Here is a 25,023-nt window from a genome sequence, read left to right as displayed (position 1 = left end):
TTATCCGTGCCATGCGGCTCTGGACTAAGACATTTTTACATTAAAGATTCAAGTCGTGTCCTTCCAAGAAAAAGGAATGCAGGTAATAGACAGACGGTGGAGGCGCTTTCAGTACCCTCCGGAATAGTTGTGGGATCTCGGTGCGTTTCGAGTGTTTGGTTGCTGAATAACTGTAAAAGATGAGATGTGAATGCTGCCTTGGAACAAAAGCTACTGCAGAGATTTCTTTCCAAGGCCAAGTGGTGACGAGATGTTGAATCTACCCGATATGCATTGGAATTAGAAATGCACATTCGTATGAACTGGAATGACGCATAAATTGATTTTCATTGTGTTCCTTTGTAAAGCCACATGGGGGCAGAATGACTTCCCATAGCGGTCATGGACACCATTCCCTGTGGATTTTCAGTTTATTTACTTCCACCACAGGAGGTTGCCGGCACCTTTTAATTGGGGAGAACGGGCTCGTGGTAATCACTGGTTTCCATGTGTGTGATTCCATTCGCTTCGTACCGGACATTATTACGAGAGCCCCCCCGGTAGCCTCTTGTGGCATCCGCCTAACCTTATCCGAACGTCTCATGGATGTGAATGCAGTGTGAGCAGGAGTGGACATAAAGACCTTACTCAGACCCTGATCGGAAGTGACACTGAGCATACATGCACACACACACACTGGCCACTGCATGGGGACAAGGGAGCAATAGAACACACACAGCCAGATTCATACATATATTCATGGGGAAGATGGAACGAAGAGAGATTCACAGTGAGCCATAACACACAGGGAAGTGAGAGACCGCCCGCCCCAACACACACACACACAGCCCAATGTTCTTCTTCGGTGGTAGAGAGGTCTCTTCAGGACAACCTTTCTTCAGTGAGCTGAGCAGAGATCAATTCTCAAATTGCTCTACCGCCCTGAAGTTCCTGTGCAATGGATACAGTGTCCCTTTGGGCTGCTCCATACATCCAGTTTTACTGGTCTGTGTCAATCATTTCCTGGCCAATTATCCACATCAAATGAACAAGACTGAAGTTGTGTCAGGCACACTTCCTCGGAGACCGAAAAGGGAGACCGTGACTGGAAAGAGCGAGAGACCAGAGAAGGAGAAAGAAAGTGAATGGCCAGCAGACCATTTGAAGCTGAACAGGGCTGACTGGCGTTTCAAATGGTAAACAGATCTATATCTGATGTCTGCCTCTCTATGAGTTGGAAATGAGTCTATGGGTGAGAGAGAAAAAAACGAATTTGATCTGTGATTAACTGTGGTTGAATGGACTGTCTCTTCTCCCAACGAATTCAATAAATCTGTTTAATCTTTTCTCTTTTTTCCCTCCCACATCAAACCACTACTGGGACCGGTTAGAGGAGGGATGAGGAGGAGGAGGAGTAGAAAGAGAAGTGGATCAGAATAGAGATGAAAGGACAGGATGCGTGGGGACACACATGCACACAGACTGCCCGGTCTGTCCCCCCGTATCTCCTCTCAGTTGTCATAATGTCCACTTAATTATCTGGTATTTCAGAAGCTGTTATGGTCCCTGTGGATATGAATCGTGTTTTGGTCCAGGATCTTGTTGTAAATGGACGACGTCCTTGCCAGGCCACCAAAAGCCCTTGTGTGAGTCCTTTGTAAACACCTTGGGCGGATTCGGTTTTAATTCAACTGATACGACGTGTTTCTCTTTCTCTACCTGTCGTTGTGGTACTGTGCTGGCATTTCTTCCTATTTTTGATTCCAAGCACGCTTCCATTTGTTGCCTCGAAGAATAAGAGTCGAGTGCGTTATTTCCCTTCACCTGCTGTGGCGCTAGCACCAGGGTGTTTCCCCCTCATGTGGCCCGGCAAAATGAGATGGTGGTACTTCCTAAATTATAAAAAACCCATCCGTCAATTCACTTCGGTCATAAGATGTTAGGCCCAGTTGATTGACACATGGACCACCGTGTTCAGGTGAAGTTCATGTAGCCATCATTTATTGAATGGCTACACACTGAGTGGAGCTAACGATCACAGCTGTGCCAACTGTGAAAATGGCAAACAACAGCTGTTGTAGAGAGAATGTTGCCCATTCGGGCTCCTAATGTTGACAGTTGCCTGCCTCTGGCCTGAAATTCACAGCAACCAATATAGCCATGTGGGCCGAAATGGTTGTGGTGATGGGGGGGTTTCTGTGCTGTGACAGAATGGCAGAAGGAGTCTAAGGACAAGGAGTGTGTTGTGCAGTGACTGGGTACATTCCCAGAATATTTCTACATTCAAGCTTGGCTCTGTCTCAGGTGTACAAGCCAAGGACCTGTTATTGTGTGTTAACAGCCGTTGGGTGACTCTGTGTGTGTGCGTGTGTCTGTGCGTGTGTGTGTGTCTGCGAATTGCATGCGTACGTGCACGCGCGTGTCATGCACCTTCTTATCCCAAAGCAAACTCTTCAGCAAGCCTCCAAAGTCTAAATTCATCATCTCTTATCGAAATCTACACTAACACAATCTACCTGCCCTATTTCTATAACCTGTATCAGCCTTTCTTATTGTATCGCTGGGCTCTATCACTGATATGAACAGACTTATGTGATAGTGGGATCCCTTGCCTCACAGACAGGTCCAGAGGTGTGTAGTGAAATGTCACGTGTGACAAAATTGGCCCACAGGAAATGGTGTCCCTCTTCTTTAGCATGCGGGTTAAACACTGAACTAGACACTGTACGGTCAGCTTCTGTGATTTTGGCCTTGAAGGCACACAGGCAGAAAGTTTATCACGAGCTCTAAGGACACCAAACAGGATGTTAGAGGGAGGGGGGGGGATAGCCGCAGGTAAAATATGATCTAAAAACCAGATAGGCCTACATCTGAGTTGTCATCCTTTTCACGACCTATAAAGGCACTAAGATAATCACTAGAGAGTACAAAAATGAAGTAGAAAAAAAGATTTGGAGGACATTACATGACGCACATCTGAAGGAACCAGATTTAAGCAAAGAAATGTAGCATTTGGCGTAGGAGTAGGGTGTCTCTTTGAACCCCCGTAACCTTTGAAGCAGAGGACCGACCACCCAGCGGGTCTGTTGGGATCTCCTTTCATCCAGCGGGAACAAAGATTAACGCATCCTCACGCCGCGGCAGGTGACACACACATCTTAGACCTTACATGCACCGGCACTCACGCCACACACACACACTCCCGTGAGGTTGTACGCACACGCATACTCAGTGATGGGAATGATCAATTAGAAACAGCCAAACCCTCAGACTACATCCAACTGCCCACACATCCCATACACACACACACACACACACCATTGCATCATGTCTCACCCCAGACACTGTGATTTCCCTGTTTTCAACTTCTGAAACTCCTTGTTACTAGGGAAGTGGAGAGGAGAGGAGAGGGAATATCTCTGTCCCAGCAGGTCAATTCCAGTAGCAACCAGGACTTAAACATGGAGTTTAGTTAGTGGGAGTGGTGGACCTGAGATTTCAATGTCAACCCTTTCACTCACTCATAAACACACACGATGAATGGGCCTGTATGTTTGAAGAGCATGTGTCTTCTGAGAGTTGCTGGGAGATAGGGAGATATACAATAAAAGGAGCGATGGAGATAGGGAGAAATACAATAAAAGGAGCGATGGAGATAGGGAGAAATACAATAAAAGGAGCGATGGAGATAGGGAGAAATACAATAAAAGGAGCGATGGAGATAGGGAGAAATACAATAAAAGGAGCGATGGAGATAGGGAGAAATACAATAAAAGGAGCGATGGAGATAGGGAGATATACAATAAAAGGAGCGATGGAGATAGGGAGATATACAATAAAAGGAGCGATGGAGAAGAGAGAAGGGGAAAGAGAGAGACCACGTTACAACGAGGTCCCAGCTCACTATCCCTGCAGGGCTGCACAGTAGGGAGGAAGGGGGGGGAGGATGCGAGAGGTGGAGGGGTGGAAGAAGGGGTTGTAGCGGTGGGGGCCGGCTACTTCTCCGCCTTGGCAGAGAGGGAGCAATTATGAATCCCTCTCTCCATCCCCTCGATTCCTCCATCCCCTCTAGTCCCAAAAAAGGATATAAATAAACAGCCAGTCCTCCCAGAGCCCTCGCCAGAAAGGGGAAAAGTTTTACACGAGAGGAGAGGAGGAACGGAGAAGAGAGGAAACCCCTTGTCTCTGGTGTCAGAGTGTGTGTTTGGTGGTAGCAGCCGTGGTCAGAAGAGAGAGGGAACACATTCCTCCACCATGGGGTGAGTACTGCAGTGATAGAGGGGACGCTGTGTCGTCCCGACAGTAACCACCATTTGCCTGTGAGTTTATCATCTTTCCCATCGCTGTGACTGGGAGAGTATGTGCGTGTGTGTTTTTACGAGTGCTTATCCCAGCAGCTCGGATGAGTTATGGGCTCACTTCATAGGGTTAAGGGTAACTGTGAAACTGAGAAACACACTGTGCTCTCACACACAACCAGAAATCACTTCTGGCATTTAGGAGTGTGTGTGTGTGTGTGTGCCAGAGGAGGCTGGTGGGAGGAGCTATAGGAGGACGGGCTCATTGTAATAGCTGGAATGGAATCAAGGGAATGGTACGAAACACATGGAAACAACTTGTTTGTCATTCCATTCATTCCTGCCATTACAATGAGCCCGTCCTCCTAGAGCTCCTCCCACCAGCCTCCTCTTGTGTGTGTGCATGCCTTCATGCGTGTGTGTGTTTGCTAAGACGGCATTACTTTTAAGTGCATGGCATCGGAGCAGACCTGTGACTATAATTGACTGTGCATAATGGAACAACCTCACGACGTAATTCTTTCTGAGTGAAACTTTTACACTGGCGCAGAAGAAACGCCAGGCAGACGGAAAAACAACTTAAGTGGCCCCGCTGTCTCGGAGCGGGGGGCCTTTACGTCCTTATGATTTATATTCACTCACAGTCCAAGACTTTTCCAACATGTAGGCTTGTTTTTCCCAGTTCGCCTCCAGACTACATTTATTGTCCTTCGTTTAGCATTAGCGACGGTCGTGGCGTGGGTCTTTGTAACCTTGCTGCGTATGTCTCGTCTCTTGTCTTTCGTATTTTTGACAGCTCCCAGCTCATACTTCAATTCGCCAGAAGCGTGGGGTCTCTTTTACGCGTTTCCCTATGTGCGTCCATGGTGATGTAAATACAATTTTAATAAACACGTCACAGTAAACATCGCCAGTGGCTCCCAGGAACACAGCTGTTCGCGGAGTGAAGCCAATCTTCGTGGGAGTCGGTGTCCGTGTCAGACCCTGGGAGGGAGAGATTCCTCTAAAAACATCTTTATTGAGCCAGAAATACAAACCGTTGTGCAGCATCACCTCTGACCTCTAACCTTTTAGAGTGGACAATCCTAATTTTTCCAAACCCTGTGATGACTGGAGTCTGTATGGAGGAAGCTTAGGGCTTCCCTGCTGGTCAGTTTCCTTGTTAAACTCTCGAGATGGCATGCTTCTCTCTCCTTCTTTCTCTCTCCCGTTCTCTCTCTCTCTCTCCCAGTCCACCAACTGTCCTCTGTTTGTCACCCATATTTACAAGGGTATTAGACACAAAAGGCACATCCTTCCCTACTAACTATGGGCCTATCCCTCTGTTCTTAACTAACCACAGTGCTTCATCAGAGGGCATCAGCACTCTGCACATGTTGTTCTAGTTCTGCCTAAGACTGGACTCGGGGGAGAATTCTTTGCATTGTTCTATCTATTTACCGGCGGAGTATCCCTGCAGTCCTGCTGGCTTATCTGTGACGTCAGGACGGGGGATAGGAGAGGCTTCCGTCACAGTAGATTACTGTACCCGATGCTGGGGATGAGTTTGTTGTTTGCTCTGTCTATAGATGGCTTCTTCTTCACAGCTTTTTGGTCCGTTCTGGTCTGTTGCTCATTCTGCCCTGAAAACCTAACAATCTGGTTTTGTTGGTCTGGTTGTGGAAATGTCTCTGGAGCATTTTGGATTTGTGCGTCCCTTGCTGGTGGTTTTGGTGCCGGTGTCTGTCCATATCTTGATTGGTGTGGAGAGCTCTTTTATCTTCTGAAAGGGCTGAGTATGTTGATGGCCAAAGTGTTTTGGATGTAACTGAGCAAGTGTTGTAATAATTTGGTGGGTGCTTATCTTTGTCCTGTGTTTCACACGCATGTGTGATTTGGACACGTGTTGTTTTTCCCCACCCTGAGACACTCTCGGAGAGTGGGCTGACAGCCAGGGTCTGCCATTATCAGTGGCGACAGTGCAGCAATAAGGGTTAAGTGCCTTGCTCAAGGGCACATAGGCAGATTTTTCACCTTGTCGGCTCAGGGATTCAAACTAGCAATCTTTCAGGTTATTGGCCCAGCACTCTAAATGTTAGGCTACCTGTGGCCAACAGATGAGGTGTTTCTGACTAGAGGATTTTGATTGGTCAAATTGAAGAGATAATGGTCAACATTTAATTTCAGAATAACATTCCATCAGACTGCAGTCTTTGTCTTGCACTCTGCTCTCAAGTGGTGACACACCAGAATTGCCTTTTGACTGTGTCTTTTGCAATAAGATCTCATGGTTTGACAGCGTCTGACTTGAGTATTCCCAACCTGGTCTCAGAGCATATTGTATTATTCTGTATGTAAATCCAAGATACTCCATTTAGTATGATATTGTTTCGTATGGTATGTATTCATTTGTGGATGTGCATCATCCATTTAGTATGATATATTACTCATTTCAATTCGTAGGATATATTACGAATTACAATTCAGATGACATGTTACAATTTGCAATTTGTATGATTTGTTACGAATTTGTTATAGCTAACATTGGCTAGGTGGCTAATTTTAGCTAGGCTAGGGGATAAGGTTAGGATTAGGGGTTAGGTTAAAGGGTTTAACATTTGAGTTAAGTTTAGGCATTCATTTCGATTGGTAAGTGAAGTGTTAAGGTTTGGTTTTGAAGTAGTCAACTAGGTGGGACTTCCTATGGGTTAAGGAAGGATCACGTTATTCCATCCAGGTCAGGGTTCCCCAAATGGTGGTTTAATTTGTAATCTGAGCAAACTAATTAGAAATGTCATTTTTGTTTGTATTATTTATAACTTTCATTGTTGGACATAAAAGACTGTAAAAAACACCAGGAAATCAGCTCCAAGTGATTTTTCTGTTCCCACATAATATAAAGACACGTGGTAGAAGAAGTAGTAGTCGAAGAAGAAAATTGACTACTTCAAAATGGAGACGGCCTCAATGGAGCTGCCCACAGACGCCACAGCGGGACAAATACAACGCTGCGATCTCTATACATTCCCATGCTACATTTACAGCCTCAACCCACCTTTCAAATCCATGACAAGATACACAAACGCGCTGGTGTGTCGCCTCTGTTTTATAAATACGTATTTGCTCAAAAGAAAAGCAATAAAAGGGGTCCATCCGTTTTATTAATGGCTAAGTCAGCGGCTTCATTTGGATTAGGCCTGCAGGCCCTGCTTGGAAGTTATTACTTCATAATGCGATCATGTAAGCAACAGCCCATATGCTTCTCATCACAGGGGAATGGCATTCGTCCAGAGGGGAAAAGAGAAAGGCAAAGTTGAAAGATGCATATCTGATCTACAGTATGTCCCTCGGGAGACCGTTACATGTCTCACACACACACACATTCACGCGCACGCTCACACGCACACTCTCCCTTTCTCTCTGGTAATGGAGGGAGACCTCAGTGACGTGGTGGCGGCTGACATTTTTTTTGGGGGGTTGAGGTTTCATGAGTCACTTTTTCCCTCAGGGGGTAGCAGAGCAGTGCCAAGTTCCCATTGTGTCCGTCCCAAATATCAATTTCTGGACGTGAGTTAAAAATAGCCAAGAAACGAGATGAGTAGAAGTGCCGTGGCCAAACAAGAGAAGAGGATGTAGATGTAGAAAAGGCCACTGCTGCTTAGTTTAGGTGGTACATGTAAGGTAGCATGGAATGGGGGCAAACGTTTCACACCCTCACACCTAAGGGGCTGGGGAGGTTTGACAGGGGGCCCCAGAAAAGAGGAAAAACATGACTCCAAGCTTTCAGGCTCTAAAAAAGTACTTCAGATTTGACTCGAGGGTAACGTGATTGAGTGCTACTGAAGTATAGCTCAAACACTTACACTGACCAGGCCATGTGTTTCCTATGAGGTCTGAGCTACGATAGCGTGTCGCTGACGCTTGCCCTGTCAGACGGAAACTAAATCTAGGACACGTTTCCGCTCCCCCGAGGTGAGTGTCTCGCTCTCGCACATCTCAGCATTTATGCGAGGAAATTGAATTCAATAAATCTCTCTCGAGTGTGTGAGATTAAACAGAAAGGATGGAGGAGGAAGATGGAATATTTGATACCTAAATATGGCCATATCCATCTCTAGCACTCTCCTGAGTCATGCGCTCTGTTTCGTCCCCTGTCCTGGGCTAAGACGTGTGCGGGATGGAGGTTGCTGCTGGGAAGACGTGTCTGCGTCTGGTCTACGAGATCAGTGGTTCCCAACTCCAGTCCTCCAGTACCCCCCAACAGTACACATTTGTATTGTATCCCCAGACAAGCACACCTGCGGGGGTACTGGAGGACCGAAGTTGGGAACCACTGTATTAAATGACATGACAGGGGTGGTCCAAAGATTTTTAGGCCAATGTTGGCTTCCTAAAGTGATATTTGATGTCAACCTGAATTTAAGCCAAGCAAAATGTTATACACGGAAACGCACCTGTGGAGAAATATTATTTGATATAAATATTAGAGGGCAAAATTGGTAACATAAATGTATTGCTGCTCAACACCGTAGGTAGGCTACTATATTTAGAAATAAATCTTGTTTAGTTGAACATGTGTCTCACCCTGGCCAAGAGGGGCTGTGACTAAACTCAATTCGGTACCATAGATCCGACTGCACCACTCTAAGTTTACACCAAGAGCATAGGGAGCTCTAAATAGCATTTGTACCATAGGCTACACGGCTTATTTTAGTTAGGGATTGAGTGGAAGAACATGGAAGGAGTGTCTGAGGCAGGTCACTCTTCGGTATGTTTGATTTCCCTCCAATTGTCAGTATCCATAAATTAACCAGTTAGCGGTGCACGAAAATGGAGGGAGGATGTAAAACAAAACCAGTTACACAATCAAATGAGACAAAAAAAAAAAAACGGTTTCCGTGCAGGTGGAGGGAAAGCATGACGGCTAACTAACTCCGGGCATCGTCTATCAAATCATACTTCTCTTAACAAAACCGAGGCTTCCAAAAAAAGAGCTCTGCCACAGCTTCAGTCAAACGTAGCGTCCCTCACCCCTGCATCTTATCCCCTGGGCGGCCGCACCTCAGACAACGGGAAACAACGGTCATAAAAACAGGGTGGCAATCACATTTCTCAATTCGTCCACGGTGTTAACAAGCACTCAACTAGGAGCACATACAGTGGGGAGAACAAGTATTTGATACACTGCCGATTTTGCCGACTGCCGTTTCCCTACTTACAAAGCATGTAGAGGTCTGTCATTTTTATCATAGGTACACTTCAACTGTGAGAGACGGAATCTAAAACAAACATCCAGAAAATCATATTGTATGATTTTTAAGTAATTCATTTGCATTTTATTGCATGACATAGAAGTATTTGATCACCGACCAACCAGTAAGAATTCCCCACTGTATGGTAAAGCATGCACAGTAATCAAGGGCATTCATCACGCCTGTGACAAGTGGATGAATCCCTAAAACCAAAACATTACAAACTGAACAATGTTTACCAGCCTCTCTCTAGAACCAAACATTAACCATGGGTTTATTAACAATGTGGCAGCATCATTAATATCTATTAGAAAGAGCCGAGCCGAACCACCCAGGGGATGCTGGTGCTCTCTCTCTTTCCTTCTCTCTCCCTCTCTGTATCACCCTCTGTCTCAATTCAATTTCAATTTAAGGGGCTTTTATTGGCATGGGAAACATATGTTTACATTGCCAAGGTAAGTGAAATAAACAATTTAAAAAATGAGCAGGAAACATTACACACAAATTTCCAAAAGAATAAAGACATTTCAAATGTCATTATGTCATTATGTCTCTCTCTCTCTCTCTCCCCGTCCTCTGTATATCGCTCTCTCTCACTCTCTCTGTCTCACCCCTTCTTTCCTGCTCACTCACTCTCTCTTGGCACTCTTCTGCACAATCTCCCTCTCTACCTTTTCTGTATGTGTTTGTGCCTGCTAGACGACTGTGCCAACCAAGCATCCTGGGCATCTGGCTATATCCAGACAGACCTCCCTGGGCGCTGATGGATGCCCAAGAGCCGGCTCATCTCCAACACCCAGCCTGGCAGGCTGGCGCCTAATGCCACACATTCATCACCCACCACTGCCAGCCCCCAGAGCAACAGAGCTCTCTAGCCCCACAGCTCCACACACAGCTCAGACACAGCAGTGGGCTAATTCATTTAGGGTGTAGCTGGATCTGCCTGCCGGCTGCTTTCTGCCACTGCACCAGACACCAAGGCCTCTCTGTTGGAATTAATGGAGTTTTAATTTAATACATTTTTTTATCATCTAATAGAATGTGTCAAAATGGGAGGAATGAGGTGTGGGGGAATGAGTGTGATGGGTTGTTCTGCCTCACACACTGTGCTGGGAGAATTTCAGGAAGTGGCAGTTTACCCTCATAATAGTACTGTTGGAGCCATATTGAAAATGGTCATGTTGATGAAAATAACATTGTGGAAACACATTATTTGAAAAGAAATTACGAACACCACTTGGTTCAAATATAAACATTTCTCCCTCTCTGTCATCAGACGTGGCTGTTTCTCTTCCTACATCAAAATAAGAAACTGTTTTCCAGTTCAGCAAAGTTGACGTCAGTTTGTCTTGTTGTTGCGTTACCTATCGACAGAGTTGATGTGATTTTGTCTTGTTGTTGCGTTACCTATCGACAGGGTTGATGTGATTTTGTCTTGTTGTTGCGTTACCTATCGACAGGGTTGATGTGATTTTGTCTTGTTGTTGCGTTACCTATCGACAGGGTTGATGTGATTTTGTCTTGTTGTTGCGTTACCTATCGACAGGGTTGATGTGATTTTGTCTTGTTGTTGCGTTACCTATCGACAGGGTTGATGTGATTTTGTCTTGTTGTTGCGTTACCTATCGACAGAGTTGATGTGATTTTGTCTTGTTGTTGCGTTACCTATCGACAGTGTTGATGTGATTTTGTCTTGTTGTTGCGTTACCTATCGACAGGGTTGATGTGATTTTGTCTTGTTGTTGCGTTACCTATCGACAGTGTTGATGTGATTTTGTCTTGTTGTTGCGTTACCTATCGACAGAGTTGATGTGATTTTGTCTTGTTGTTGCGTTACCTATCGACAGGGTTGATGTGATTTTGTCTTGTTGTTGCGTTACCTATCGACAGAGTTGATGTGATTTTGTCTTGTTGTTGCGTTACCTATCGACAGGGTTGATGTGATTTTGTCTTGTTGTTGCGTTACCTATCGACAGGGTTGATGTGATTTTGTCTTGTTGTTGCGTTACCTATCGACAGTGTTGATGTGATTTTGTCTTGTTGTTGCGTTACCTATCGACAGTGTTGATGTGATTTTGTCTTGTTGTTGCGTTACCTATCGACAGAGTTGATGTGATTTTGTCTTGTTGTTGCGTTACCTATCGACAGTGTTGATGTGATTTTGTCTTGTTGTTGCGTTACCTATCGACAGAGTTGATGTGATTTTGTCTTGTTGTTGCGTTACCTATCGACAGGGTTGATGTGATTTTGTCTTGTTGTTGCGTTACCTATCGACAGAGTTGATGTGATTTTGTCTTGTTGTTGCGTTACCTATCGACAGAGTTGATGTGATTTTGTCTTGTTGTTGCGTTACCTATCGACAGAGTTGATGTGATTTTGTCTTGTTGTTGCGTTACCTATCGACAGTGTTGATGTGATTTTGTCTTGTTGTTGCGTTACCTATCGACAGGGTTGATGTGATTTTGTCTTGTTGTTGCGTTACCTATCGACAGAGTTGATGTGATTTTGTCTTGTTGTTGCGTTACCTATCGTCAGAGTTGATGTGATTTTGTCTTGTTGTTGCGTTACCTATCGACAGAGTTGATGTGATTTTGTCTTGTTGTTGCGTTACCTATCGACAGTGTTGATGTGATTTTGTCTTGTTGTTGCGTTACCTATCGACAGGGTTGATGTGATTTTGTCTTGTTGTTGCGTTACCTATCGACAGAGTTGATGTGATTTTGTCTTGTTGTTGCGTTACCTATCGACAGAGTTGATGTGATTTTGTCTTGTTGTTGCGTTACCTATCGACAGAGTTGATGTGATTTTGTCTTGTTGTTGCGTTACCTATCGACAGAGTTGATGTGATTTTGTCTTGTTGTTGCGTTACCTATCGACAGTGTTGATGTGATTTTGTCTTGTTGTTGCGTTACCTATCGACAGAGTTGATGTGATTTTGTCTTGTTGTTGCGTTACCTATCGACAGAGTTGATGTGATTTTGTCTTGTTGTTGCGTTACCTATCGACAGTGTTGATGTGATTTTGTCTTGTTGTTGTGCATGGAACTCCAACTAATGACAGTGTGTATCTCAGTAAAAACAGCGTTGGGTCACTGATTACTTATGGAAAGCTCTGTCAAAGGTGGCTTTTACCGACTGAAGTTCAGAACCACTCGCAGGGAATTAACAGGTTATTAGTCTGTTTAGACACGTATTACCTGATAACACTGTAATCTGGCAGTGCCTTGGGATAGGGTGACAAGAGAATGGGATAGGAACATATTATTATTATTATTACTACCTCAGTGAACAACAGAGAGTTCTCGGAATATGTTCCCAGAACTATTGTAACTCAAAGTGGAAATTGATATTAGTTTTGTGTGTTATTATTCCCCATAATCTTGAGTTACTTGAAGTATTTGAAGAATTGACATGGTTTATCGGGAGTGGTTGACTGTGGTCCTTGATGGCCGTGGTAGGTATCCACTGGTTGTAATCTAAGTCTTTAATCAGTGACTTGCTGATTAAGGCAAGTGATGGCTCTCAATGACATCAACTGGCATCAATTACCTACCAGGGAGAAAAGCTCATCAGTTGCACACTCGTTAAGCCCCACCGGATCCCCACAGTGGCAATTAGAAGAGCAATTAGGAGAGCCCCGTCCCCATAAACCACATTAAGTTAGATAATCCAAGGACTCTTCTATCAAAGTAGGACAGGGCATGACAAACCTGTAGCCCTGTGCTATGTTGACTAGAGAGTGACATTTACACTAGTGTAGGGAGTCGGGAGTGCATGCGTGCATACTTGCATGTTAAAGACAGGTTAGATCAAGATTAATGTTGGCCGTGCACAGTAGATCCTCTGCTGGGTGTCAACAGAGATACTGTATGTAATGATGAGATGGTCTTGTCTCCGCCTAAACAATGGGAGTCGTCAGCTTATCGGTCTGATTGTCGGTCTGCTTATTGCTGTATTCACCCGTGGACAGGGGTTGACCCTCTCGTCTACACATTGTTTGCAAGGCCTTTCCTATAACGTCATCATCCAATCCCTGTAGTATCTCCCCCAGAGGTCTGTAACTAGCAGCAGATATGCCCATCCGTTGTTCGCCATCTGTGGCTCCATGCCTATATGAGAAATACACAACGATGACAAATGGGGGCATCATCGTGTTGCTGGTACGCCTCCAGGAGGCTCTTCCTGAACCAACAAGGGGAAGGCAGGAAAGACTCAAAACCGCCACCTCTCACCCCCAGTTGCCAAGCAACAACGATCCTCCCACGATATCTGAAATTGTATAAGGAGCCTCGTCGTTACCAAATATGGATCATTAAAAGACCATTTAGGGTCTGATTTGTTTAGGCTTTTTATCACATCTGGTATTCCAAAACGGAGAATATTATTACAAACAATTTTCAAGATAAATGAGAGATGTAAGGAGTAAACATTGCGTTTGAACTTAGGATGTACTTAAAAGTTAGAGCACTCTTTTGTAAACATGATAGAAATATTTGCAGTACCTATAGATAGGATATTCTTTTAATATGATACGATATTATTACACGATAAATGGAGGTGTTTTGAAAACGTAAAAACAAACTTACTGCAGGTGAAATCCATTGAACCTACTGCAGTTTAGAGCCTGCCTGTTTTTCATTAACCTAAGCTGAACTGACTATCTGTGAGCTGCTGGCGTTTTAGGAATGTACACGTGTTCCTCTCGGGATAGGCGTATCTTTACTTATAGTCTTATGTCCATAAGCAATGACACCATCCCTCTCAAATCAAATCAAATCAAATCAAATCAAATCTCTCTCTGTGTGTGTGTGTACGGTGGGACTTTGGTGTACAATCCTTTCCCAAGGTTTGTAAACACCTTTCAAGAAAGTGAGGCGCGTGGGACATAATTGTTGCACACACAGCACCAGGGGTGAAAAAGTACTCAATTGTCATACTTGAATAAAAGTACAAAGTAAATGCTACAACATCAACTTCTTTATTAAGCAAACCAGACGGCACAATTTGTATTTCATTTGTATTTATTTACGGACAGCCCGGGACACACTCCAACACTCAGACATAATTTACAAACACAGTATTTGTGTTTAGTGAGTCCGCCAGATCAGAGGCAGTCGGGGTGACGACATGTTATACTGATAGGTGTGTGAATTGTACCATATTGCTGTCTTGCCTGCACATTTGAAATGTAACACGTACTTTAGGTTGTCGGGGAAAATGTATGGGAGTAAAAAGTACATATTGTCTTTAGGAATATAGGGATGTTTGAAGTTTCAGAAATAGAAATAGTGTACAGATAGTAAAGTACAAATGTTACAGCCTGAACAAAAAAAAAACAGTACCTTTCCATTCACTCTCCATGACTTCTTGTTACAGCCTGAATTTAAAATGGATTTACATGTACATGTTGTGTTACAGCCTGAATTTAAAATGGATTTACATGTACATGTTGTGTTACAGCCTGAATTTAAAATGGATTTACATGTACATGTTGTGTTACAGCCTGAATTTAAAATGGATTTACATGTACATGTTGTGTTACAGCCTGAATTTAAAATGGATTTACATGTACATGTTGTGTTACAGCCTGAATTTAAAATGGATTTACATGTACATGTTGTGTTACAGCCTGAATTTAAAATGGATTTACATGTACATGTTGTGTTGTAGCCTGAATTTAAAATGGATTTACATTTACATGTTGTGTTGCAGCCTGAATTTAAAATGGATTTACATGTACATGTTGTGTTACAGCCTGAATTTAAAATGGATTTACATGTACATGTTGTGTTACAGCCTGAATTTAAAATGGATTTACATGTACATGTTGTGTTACAGCCTGAATTTAAAATGGATTTACATGTACATGTTGTGTTACAGCCTGAATTTAAAATGGATTTACATGTACATGTTGTGTTGCAGCCTGAATTTAAAATGGATTTACATGTACATGTTGTGTTACAGCCTGAATTTAAAATGGTTTACATGTACATGTTGTGTTACAGCCTGAATTTAAAATGGATTTACATGTACATGTTGTGTTACAGCCTGAATTTAAAATGGATTTACATGTACATGTTGTGTTACAGCCTGAATTTAAAATGGATTTACATGTACATGTTGTGTTGCAGCCTGAATTTAAAATGGATTTACATGTACATGTTGTGTTACAGCCTGAATTTAAAATGGATTTACATGTACATGTTGTGTTACAGCCTGAATTTAAAATGGATTTACATGTACATGTTGTGTTACAGCCTGAATTTAAAATGGATTTACATGTACATGTTGTGTTACAGCCTGAATTTAAAATGGATTTACATGTACATGTTGTGTTGCAGCCTGAATTTAAAATGGATTTACATGTACATGTTGTGTTGCAGCCTGAATTTAAAATGGATTTACATGTACATGTTGTGTTGCAGCCTGAATTTAAAATGGTTTACATGTACATGTTGTGTTACAGCCTGAATTTAAAATGGATTTACATGTACATGTTGTGTTACAGCCTGAATTTAAAATGGATTTACATGTACATGTTGTGTTACAGCCTGAATTTAAAATGGATTTACATTTACATGTTGTGTTGTAGCCTGAATTTAAAATGGATTTACATTTACATGTTGTGTTGCAGCCTGAATTTAAAATGGATTTACATTTACATGTTGTGTTGTAGCCTGAATTTAAAATGGATTTACATTTACATGTTGTGTTGCAGCCTGAATTTAAAATGGATTTACATGTACATGTTGTGTTGCAGCCTGAATTTAAAATGGATTTACATGTACATGTTGTGTTGCAGCCTGAATTTAAAATGGATTTACATGTACATGTTGTGTTGCAGCCTGAATTTAAATGGATTTACATGTACATGTTGTGTTACAGCCTGAATTTAAATGGATTTACATGTACATGTTGTGTTGCAGCCTGAATTTAAATGGATTTACATGTACATGTTGTGTTGCAGCCTGAATTTAAAATGGATTTACATGTACATGTTGTGTTGCAGCCTGAATTTAAAATGGATTTACATGTACATGTTGTGTTGCAGCCTGAATTTAAAATGGATTTACATGTACATGTTGTGTTGCAGCCTGAATTTAAAATGGATTTACATGTACATGTTGTGTTGCAGCCTGAATTTAAAATGGATTTACATGTACATGTTGTGTTGCAGCCTGAATTTAAAATGGATTTACATGTACATGTTGTGTTGCAGGCCTACACACAATACCCCATCATTTCAAAGTGAAATGATGTTTTTTTTAAATGTGCCCAAATCAATACAAATAAATCACCTGAAATGTCTTTCGTCAATAAGCATTCGTCCACTTTGTTATGGCAAGAGCCTAAATAAGTTCAGGCGTACAAATGTCCTTAATAAGTTGGATGGACTCACTCTGTGTGCAATAATAGTGTTTAACATTGTTTTTGTAGGACTACCTCATCTCTGTACCCCACACATACAATTATCTGTAAAGTCCCTCGGTCGAGCAGTGAATTTCAAGCACAGATTCAACCACAAAGACCAGGGAGGTTTTCCAATGCCTCGCAGAGGGACACCTATTGGTAAAAAAAAAGCAGAGTGAATATCCCTTTGAGCGTGGTGAAGTTATTGATTAGACAGGGATTTCACCATGAGGCCAATGGTGACTTTAAAACAGTTACCAATGGCTGTGATGGGAGAAAACTGAGGATGGATAAACAACATTGTAGTTTACTCCACAATACTAACCTAAATGACAGAGTGAAAAGAAGGAAGGCAAAAACAGAATAAATATATTCCAAAACGTGCATCCTGTTTGCAAAAAGGCACTAAAGTAAAACTGCTGAAAATGTGGCAAAGAAAATAACTTTATGTCCTGAATACAACGCGTTATGTTTCGGGCAAATCCAACACAACATATCAAGCACGGTGGTGGCTGCATCATGTTATGGGTATGCTTGTCATCGGCAAGGACTAGGGAGTTTTTTGGGGGATAAAAATAAACAAAAATAAACAGAATAGAGCTAAGCACAGGCAAAATCCTGGAGGAAAACCTTGTTCTGTCTGCCTCCAACAGACACTGGGAGATCAATTCACCTTTCAGCGTGACAATAACCTAAAACACAAGGCCAAATATACACTGGAGTTGTTTACCAAGATGACATTATATGTTCCTGAGTGGCCTAATTACAGTTTTGACTTAAAGTGGCTTGAGAATCTATGGCAAGACTTGCAAATGGCTGTCTAGCAATGATCAACAACCAACTTGACAGAGCTTGAATAATTTTTAAAAGAATCATGTGCAAATATTGTACAATCTAGTTGTGCAAAGCTCTTAGAGACTTACACATAAAGATATACAGCTGTAATCGCTGCAAAAGGTGATTTTGCCTCAGGGGTGTGAATACTTATGTAAATTAGATATTTCTCTATTTCATTTTCAATAAATTTGTAAATATTTCTAAAAACATGTTTTCACTTTGTCATTATGGGGTATTGTGTGTAGGTGGGTGAGACAAAAAAAAATGTGTAATCCATTTTGAATTCAGGCTGTAACACAAGAAATGTGCAATAAGGGGTATGAATACTTTCTGGAGGCACAGTAAGTGGTACTTCAAAGTATTTATACTTAGTTGCTTTACACCACTGCACAGCACCGTGAGATGGATGGTAAAACACAGAAATTCTGCCTCCGATTGTTGGGAAGAAGACCTTGGTTGTATTCATTAGTGCACCTGTTACAAAACATTTCACAACAGAAAATAAGAAAAGTGTTTCTTATTGAACACATTTGGGAAGTTCCACTCCCTGCTTGTTTCAATCTGCTATCTTCTGTTTGATGCCTAATGAATTTGACCCTCAATGCTAACTCACTGTTTCTTAACAGAAGAGCAACATGTGACTCGAACAAAGCTTGGTGATAAAGAGACTTCTGAGATTAGGAAATCATTATGCCTTACAAACCGGTCGATCTAGCCTAGCATACATCTCAAATGACCCTAATTCCCTACAATATGGTGCACTACTTTTGTCCAGAGCCAGAACCACATACTAGAAAGACATACAGTATGGTCCTACTACTTTTGGCCAGAGCGCTGTACGTCTGCCTAGTATGTGGCACTGGCCAACATTAATGAACTATATGATTTGAGACAGGATTGATTTGCAGATAATACGTGTGTAAATCAGGTTACTACCATAGAGCCTCAAATAGCAATCTGGTCTCAGGGCAATTCCTAGGATTTGGTATGTAAACGCTCTTACCTCCATTTAGTATGCTATAGAAGTTAGGTTACATTATGAATGGAATAGTGGTTGTACAGTATCGAATGAAGGGAAATATAGTATTATACATATTACCCAGCCGTACAATAGCATTGGAATTGGATGGTATAACTTTACATGCCCCTTGGAGGACATATAGTATTATACGTCTTTCTCTGATACCATGATCCTTATTGCGTTGTAAAAAAATATATTGAGAATTACGGTGAGAATTTACGTTGGTGGTTACGAGAACTAACGGCAAATGTTAGGATAATTTACGTAAATGGTTAGGATGACTTTTAAACGACAGAGGTTGGCAGAATGTACATAGCAGGTTAGTTGAATTGGGTTAAGGTTAACGTTAGGGGAAGTTCTCTCCGACACGACTCTTTGTATTGTTAGACGGTCCACTGTACAAGTCCAATCTCCCTACTTTCGTTTCTGTCGGAAGAAATGAGTCCATTAATATGTATAATTTGTCTTGGAGGTGCTCAGAAATACATTGAGTATGGACTCACGCAAAGGTTGCCCTTCTGGTGAGCAATGTGTTGTGAGGCGGTGTGTGTAATAAAGTTACCCCCGTGCCATGCAAAGATAATGTTTGGTTATCTAACTCAGCGATTCTCAACTGGTTCAGACTGGAGTGGGTCGAGAGTGTCTTATAAGAAAAAAAGAATACAAAAAATACATGTATTTATATATTTAAACATTTTATTTCAATGAAAAACATTCTGAACTTAAACGACTAAAAGCACGTAGAGAGTGTTTAGAAATAATAAGAAACCTATATATATATATATATAGTTTTTAAAATATATATATTTGAATTAAGTTAACCTCGGAACTGTTTAACTTCAATTAAAGTATTTTCAAAATAGAGTTATTAGTAGCGCTATTTCGCGGATTTGTTTGATTTTGTGGTCTAAAACCAGTGAGTTTAACGTTCTTCATCAAGAATATGGGCAAAATACAATTATTAACAAGGAGAATGTGGGACTGTTGTTCCTTGTCATATAATTGGTAGATTTACTATCCGTATAGTTTTCCAGATTGCATTTTGGGAACAATAAAAAAATGACGATGTAAATATTGGGGAACCTGATCAATTTGGGTTCCGAGGTCAAAAATAAGTTGAGAACTACTGATCCAATTTAATTAGTGAGTTTCCACTCAGATTTTTTCCACAGTGTTGCTTTCCCACCAAGCAAGCACCTTTTCCACACACATGCACACGCTCATGCTTGAACGCACTCACATGCACATGCGCACACACTGTATGTGCGCACACACATACACACATTAAATACATGTTTAGGGGTAGGTTAACAACAGATCACCCCATTCTGATATGTTATTCCTTTTTTTCTTTCTGTCTGGGAAATTGTATAGGCTGGAGGCAGATTCATGACCATTACCATAAGATCAGTCTTTTTTGCCTGAAAAGTGAGTTTGAAAACATTCATCATTGCATGTATGTGTATGCCTGTGTGCGTGTGTGTGTCTGTGTGTGTGTGTGTGTGTGTGTGTGTGTGTGTGTGTGTGTGTGTGTGTGTGTGTGTGTGTGTGTGTGTGTGTGTGTGTGTATGTGTGTGTGTGTGTGTGTGTGTGTGTGTGTGTGTGTGTGTGTGTGTGTGTGTGTGTGTGTCTGTGTGTGTGTGTGTGTATGTGTGTGTGTGTGTGTGTGTGTGTGTGCTCGTGTAATGTGTCCAATGAGTAGTGTGAGTGATTTGGAGATCATGCATCAAGAGGCTCTGTAATCAATCAACACATTCACTAATCAACACAGACAAGGACAGAGATTACTTTCCATGACATTCACACTAAGATTAGTGGTCCCTGAGCCATATATATATAGCATACAAAGCTTTGGAAGCTATCCTTCATGTTGGCACTAATTGCTCCATGACAATGACATTCTAATTTGCATTCTGTCTTGGAACATGTTGGAGCCAAGATGGCGCCCGTTAAAATTTTTAAGCTCCAACTGGGTTCCCTGGCTTGTCCACTATGGCTGTCTGTGAACTCTAATAGCCCATTCCTCCTCAACAGAACCTAGGTCGCACAGACGACTGATGGGACACTCGGGTCCACTTCTTTTTCCATTATGCTTCACCAAGTCCCCACGAGTCACACAAATCCATCCATTATGTTGACACATGTCCCCATAAACCACGTTAGATTGTATTAACCAAGGAACCGTCCTATCAAAACAGGAACGGGAATAAATGTATTTCTTCTCATGGGGATCATCTAACAAAATGCAGAGTTCAGACAGAGGTAACTATGATGCTGTATATGATGCAGTATTACAGCATGATGCAGTTTAATGCAGTATGATGTAGTATGTGCAGTTCCCATCCTGACAGACACCTAGTTAAGTTTGCTGATGACACTGCCTTGATCAGCCTGTTGCACAATGACGAGGAACACCATGGCCCGGGGTCCTAGATGACTTTTTAGAGGGGTGTGACGGATCACACTTGGTCCTCAATACCAACAAGACCAAAGAGATGTGCATAGGCTTCAGGAAGCAAACAACACCTACCTCTGCAACATCTATCAGAGGTCAGAACATAGAGGAATACAAATATCTGGGTGTCCTCTTGGACAATAAACTTCGGTTGAGTAAATTAACAGACCTGATCTACAAAAAGAGTCAACAGAGACTGTACTTTCTCAAAAACCTGGTATCTTTTAATGTTGACTGTACTATACAGACTCTGTTTTACACCTTTTATTGAGAGTATTTTAACTTTTTGTATTGTTTGTTGGTTTGGCAATGCCACTGTCAGAAAATATGCTGAGAATACAGTTTTTTGTATTTTTATTATTTTTGAAACAAGTCATATTTTTTCATTTCACTTCACCAATTTGGACTATTTTGTGTATGTCTATTATATAAAATTCAAATAAAAATATATTTAAATTAAAGGTTGTAATGCAACAAAATAGGAAAAACACCAAGGGGGATGAATACTTTTGCAAGGCACTGTATATCAGTATGATGCAGTATTACAGTATTACAGTAAGATGCAGTATTACAGTGTGATGCAGTATATGATGCAGTGTTACAGTATGATGCAGTATTACAGTATGATGCAGTATATGATGCAGTATTACAGCATGATGCAGTATATGAGGCAGTATTACAGTAAGATGCAGTATTACAGTATAATGATGCAGTTTATGATGCAGGTGTTACAGTATGATGCAGTATATGAGGCAGTACTACAGTAAGATGCAGGATTACAGTATAATGATGCAGTATTGCAGTATGATGCAGTATTACAATAAGATGCAGTATTACAGTATAATGATCCAGTATTACAGTATAATGCAGTATTACAGTAAGATGCAGTATTACAGTAAGATGCAGTATTACAGTATGATGCAGTATATGATGCAGTATTATAGTGCGATGCAGTATGTGAGGCAGTATTACAGTGTGATGCAGTATATGAGGCAGTATTACAGTAAGGTGCAGTATTACAGTATAACGATGCAGTATTACAGTGTGATGCAGTATTACAGTGTGATGCAGTATGTGAGGCAGTATTACAGTAAGGTGCAGTATTACAGTATAACGATGCAGTATTACAGTGAGATGCCGTATGAGACTGTAGATATGTGGAATTATTACTCTATCTACCAACAGATGCAGATACTGTAGATCCCAGATGAGTAGGTCCACTGTGAGTTTAGATCTGTCCTTTAGAATGATGGAAACTGTAATATATCAGGCTGGTAATTGGGATGTCTGACAAGCACCCTTTGATGTTGAGATGGGTGAACATACATGGGAAACTGAGCGCATTGAGTGCATTCCCAGACATGGTCTGTTTCAGAGCCAAATTCCTCTGGTTTACAGATAATAGGGAAAGGCAATTGTTAGTACACATACTATATTTATGGTGGAAGGGAAGGCATAGAAATACACGTAATTGATGCAGAAATAGCATGTGCTGTATAGGCATACTAGAATTCTCTCAGGCAAGGCTGTCAGAACTGTAGCTGGACTGGTTATTCCAACGTTACAGGATAACTAAAACTGCTCACAATGTCACTAATGAGTAACATGATATCCCTTCATCCTGATTGAGTAGTTCATTAAATGTTTTTAAACCACCTGTTTGCAGCTGGAGTTTCTCTCGCGAAACCCATTAGGGGGTATTCAAGGTAACATCAGTACTGTTGCAGCTAAAACACAGTATTCTATCACTTTTTCATTTTAGCCCGGGAACAGGGAACATTGGCAATGTACAGCTTATTCAAGATATCCTGTTTCTTCAGTTTCAGTTTAATTTCCAGTTTCTTGTCAGTGACTGACTACATGTGTTAAAAAAGCATCTGCTGCGTATGATGATGATGATGATAATGATCGCAAAAACTTGAATCAGTTTTGAGCAGCGGGTGCTACACATGGCTTCCCTCGTCAGGATGTGAAACACCTGTACCCTTGCAGTACAGCTCTATACACAGTAAAGGCAATCCATTACTGCCGACTGCCTGCATCTACTACACATGTGTGATATTACTTTGACACTGGGAAAGGCTTGGGGAAACCCTGTGCCAGATGACTCAAATGTAAATGTGAAAATGTAAATGCAGTCGGTTTCACTCGTAAACGTCAGTCATTCTGAAGCGCCGTGACAACACTGCAATGGGAGAAGTGCTACGTGCAGAGATGGGGGGGGGAGATACGTGAAAATGTGTCTTGTTACAATAACAAGATACTCTAAAGACCAATGTATCAAGCTAAAATGCAAGATACTTATGCAAGTGCACACCTTCACGACGACAACATTTTCAGTAACGGTAACAAAAAACATTGACTGTGATATGTGGTTGTTAATCTACCGTAGTTGAATGCACTGACTATAAGTACCTCTGGATAAATAACCAAATGTAAATCCCCCCTTTCACCTTGCACTGCTATCAGAAGTCTGATGGCACTATGGTGTGATGAGTATCTGCTAAATTACCCAAATGCAAATGTAAAAAGGAACAATTGCAAAGCACACTGTGTCACACCCTGATCTGTTTCACCTGTCTTTGTGATTGTCTCCACCCCCCTCCAGGTGTCACCCATCTTCCCTATTACCCTCAGTGTATTTATACCTGTGTTCTCTGTTTGTCTGTTGCCAGTTCGTTTTCTTTGTCAAGTCAACCAGCATTTTTGTGTCTCAGCTCAGCTGTCTCAGTCTCTCTTTTTCTCACACTCCTGGTTTTGACCCTTGCCTGTCCTGACTTGCCTGACCACTCTGACTGCTCCCGAGCCTGTTTGCCGACCTTTACCTTTGCCCCACCTCTGGATATTTGACCTCTGCCTACCCTGACCCTGAGTCTGCCTGCCATCCGGTGCCATTGCCCCACCTCTGGTTTACTGACACCTGCCTTGACCTGTCTATTGTCTGCCCCTGTTATTATTGATTATTAAACCATTGTTAATTCGACGTTGTCTGCATCTGGGTCTTACCTTCACACCTGATACACTGGGTGTTATTATTGGCCTCGTTTCTGGGCGGAGCTCATTAGAATAATACCCCATATGCTTTGCAAGTGTTAATTTTCATATGTACATTTGAATCTTTTAGCAAACACTCTTATCAGTGCCATCAGTCTTATGATACCACTGCAGGGTGAAAGGGGACACACATTTTGAAACGCTATCAAAAATTATATTAAAAAGTATTTTGTATTTTGAAAATACAAATTACACGTCTAAGTATTTTTTTAACCAAATACATTGGATTGTAGTTCAGGCCAGTGTAACACAAATGACAAAATACTTAAAAGTATTTCAAATGTAATTCAATACGTATTTAAAATACAAGTAGCAGAAATCTCTGGCTACATGTTATTACAGCTGCAGGTGCACTGACAAATCCAGCACATTGAGTTGTTCTGCTTAGAATCGGCATAATCTGCATAATACTCATCAAGTGTGTTTATGTGTGTGAAGCTTAAAGGCCATGTATTCAAATGAATCTTGTCAAATGCCTCTCGCTCATAATTTTGCCCCCAGGGAGGTGTTGCAGCGATTATAAAATCACTCAAGAAAAACTTGCTCTGTCAGAAAGACGATGAAAGGTTCACTGGCCCCTATGGCTTCTCCCTGGTTTGTTTGTCGAAGCAGGACACACACACACACACACACACACACACACACACACACACACACACACACACACACACACACACACACACACACACACACACACACACGAATGCACACAGGCATCAGGCTCGCAAGCACAAACACA

General features: G+C 41.8%; 1 protein-coding gene across 2 annotated transcripts in view; it reads left to right on the top strand.

Annotated features, from left to right (window-relative positions):
* The first annotated feature begins 4,094 nt into the window (after nucleotides 1-4,094).
* The window catches only part of LOC112260096 (cGMP-specific 3',5'-cyclic phosphodiesterase-like), a 90,897-nt gene continuing 69,968 nt past the window's right edge, over nucleotides 4,095-25,023 (top strand). The window contains exon 1 of one of the 2 annotated variants that reach the window (XM_042328488.1): nucleotides 4,095-4,238. In XM_042328488.1, coding sequence (XP_042184422.1) covers nucleotides 4,234-4,238 — 5 coding nt within the window. In that variant the 5' untranslated portion in view covers nucleotides 4,095-4,233. Of the gene's footprint in view, nucleotides 4,239-4,734; nucleotides 5,427-25,023 lie in introns of those variants that run through there. The other variant, XM_042328489.1, reaches the window with a different exon arrangement.

This window comes from Oncorhynchus tshawytscha, linkage group LG10, assembly GCF_018296145.1.
Source record: "Oncorhynchus tshawytscha isolate Ot180627B linkage group LG10, Otsh_v2.0, whole genome shotgun sequence".
Classification (NCBI taxonomy): domain Eukaryota; kingdom Metazoa; phylum Chordata; class Actinopteri; order Salmoniformes; family Salmonidae; genus Oncorhynchus; species Oncorhynchus tshawytscha.
Note: the sequence above shows the minus strand (reverse complement) of the source record. Positions and strands in the feature narration are given on the sequence as shown.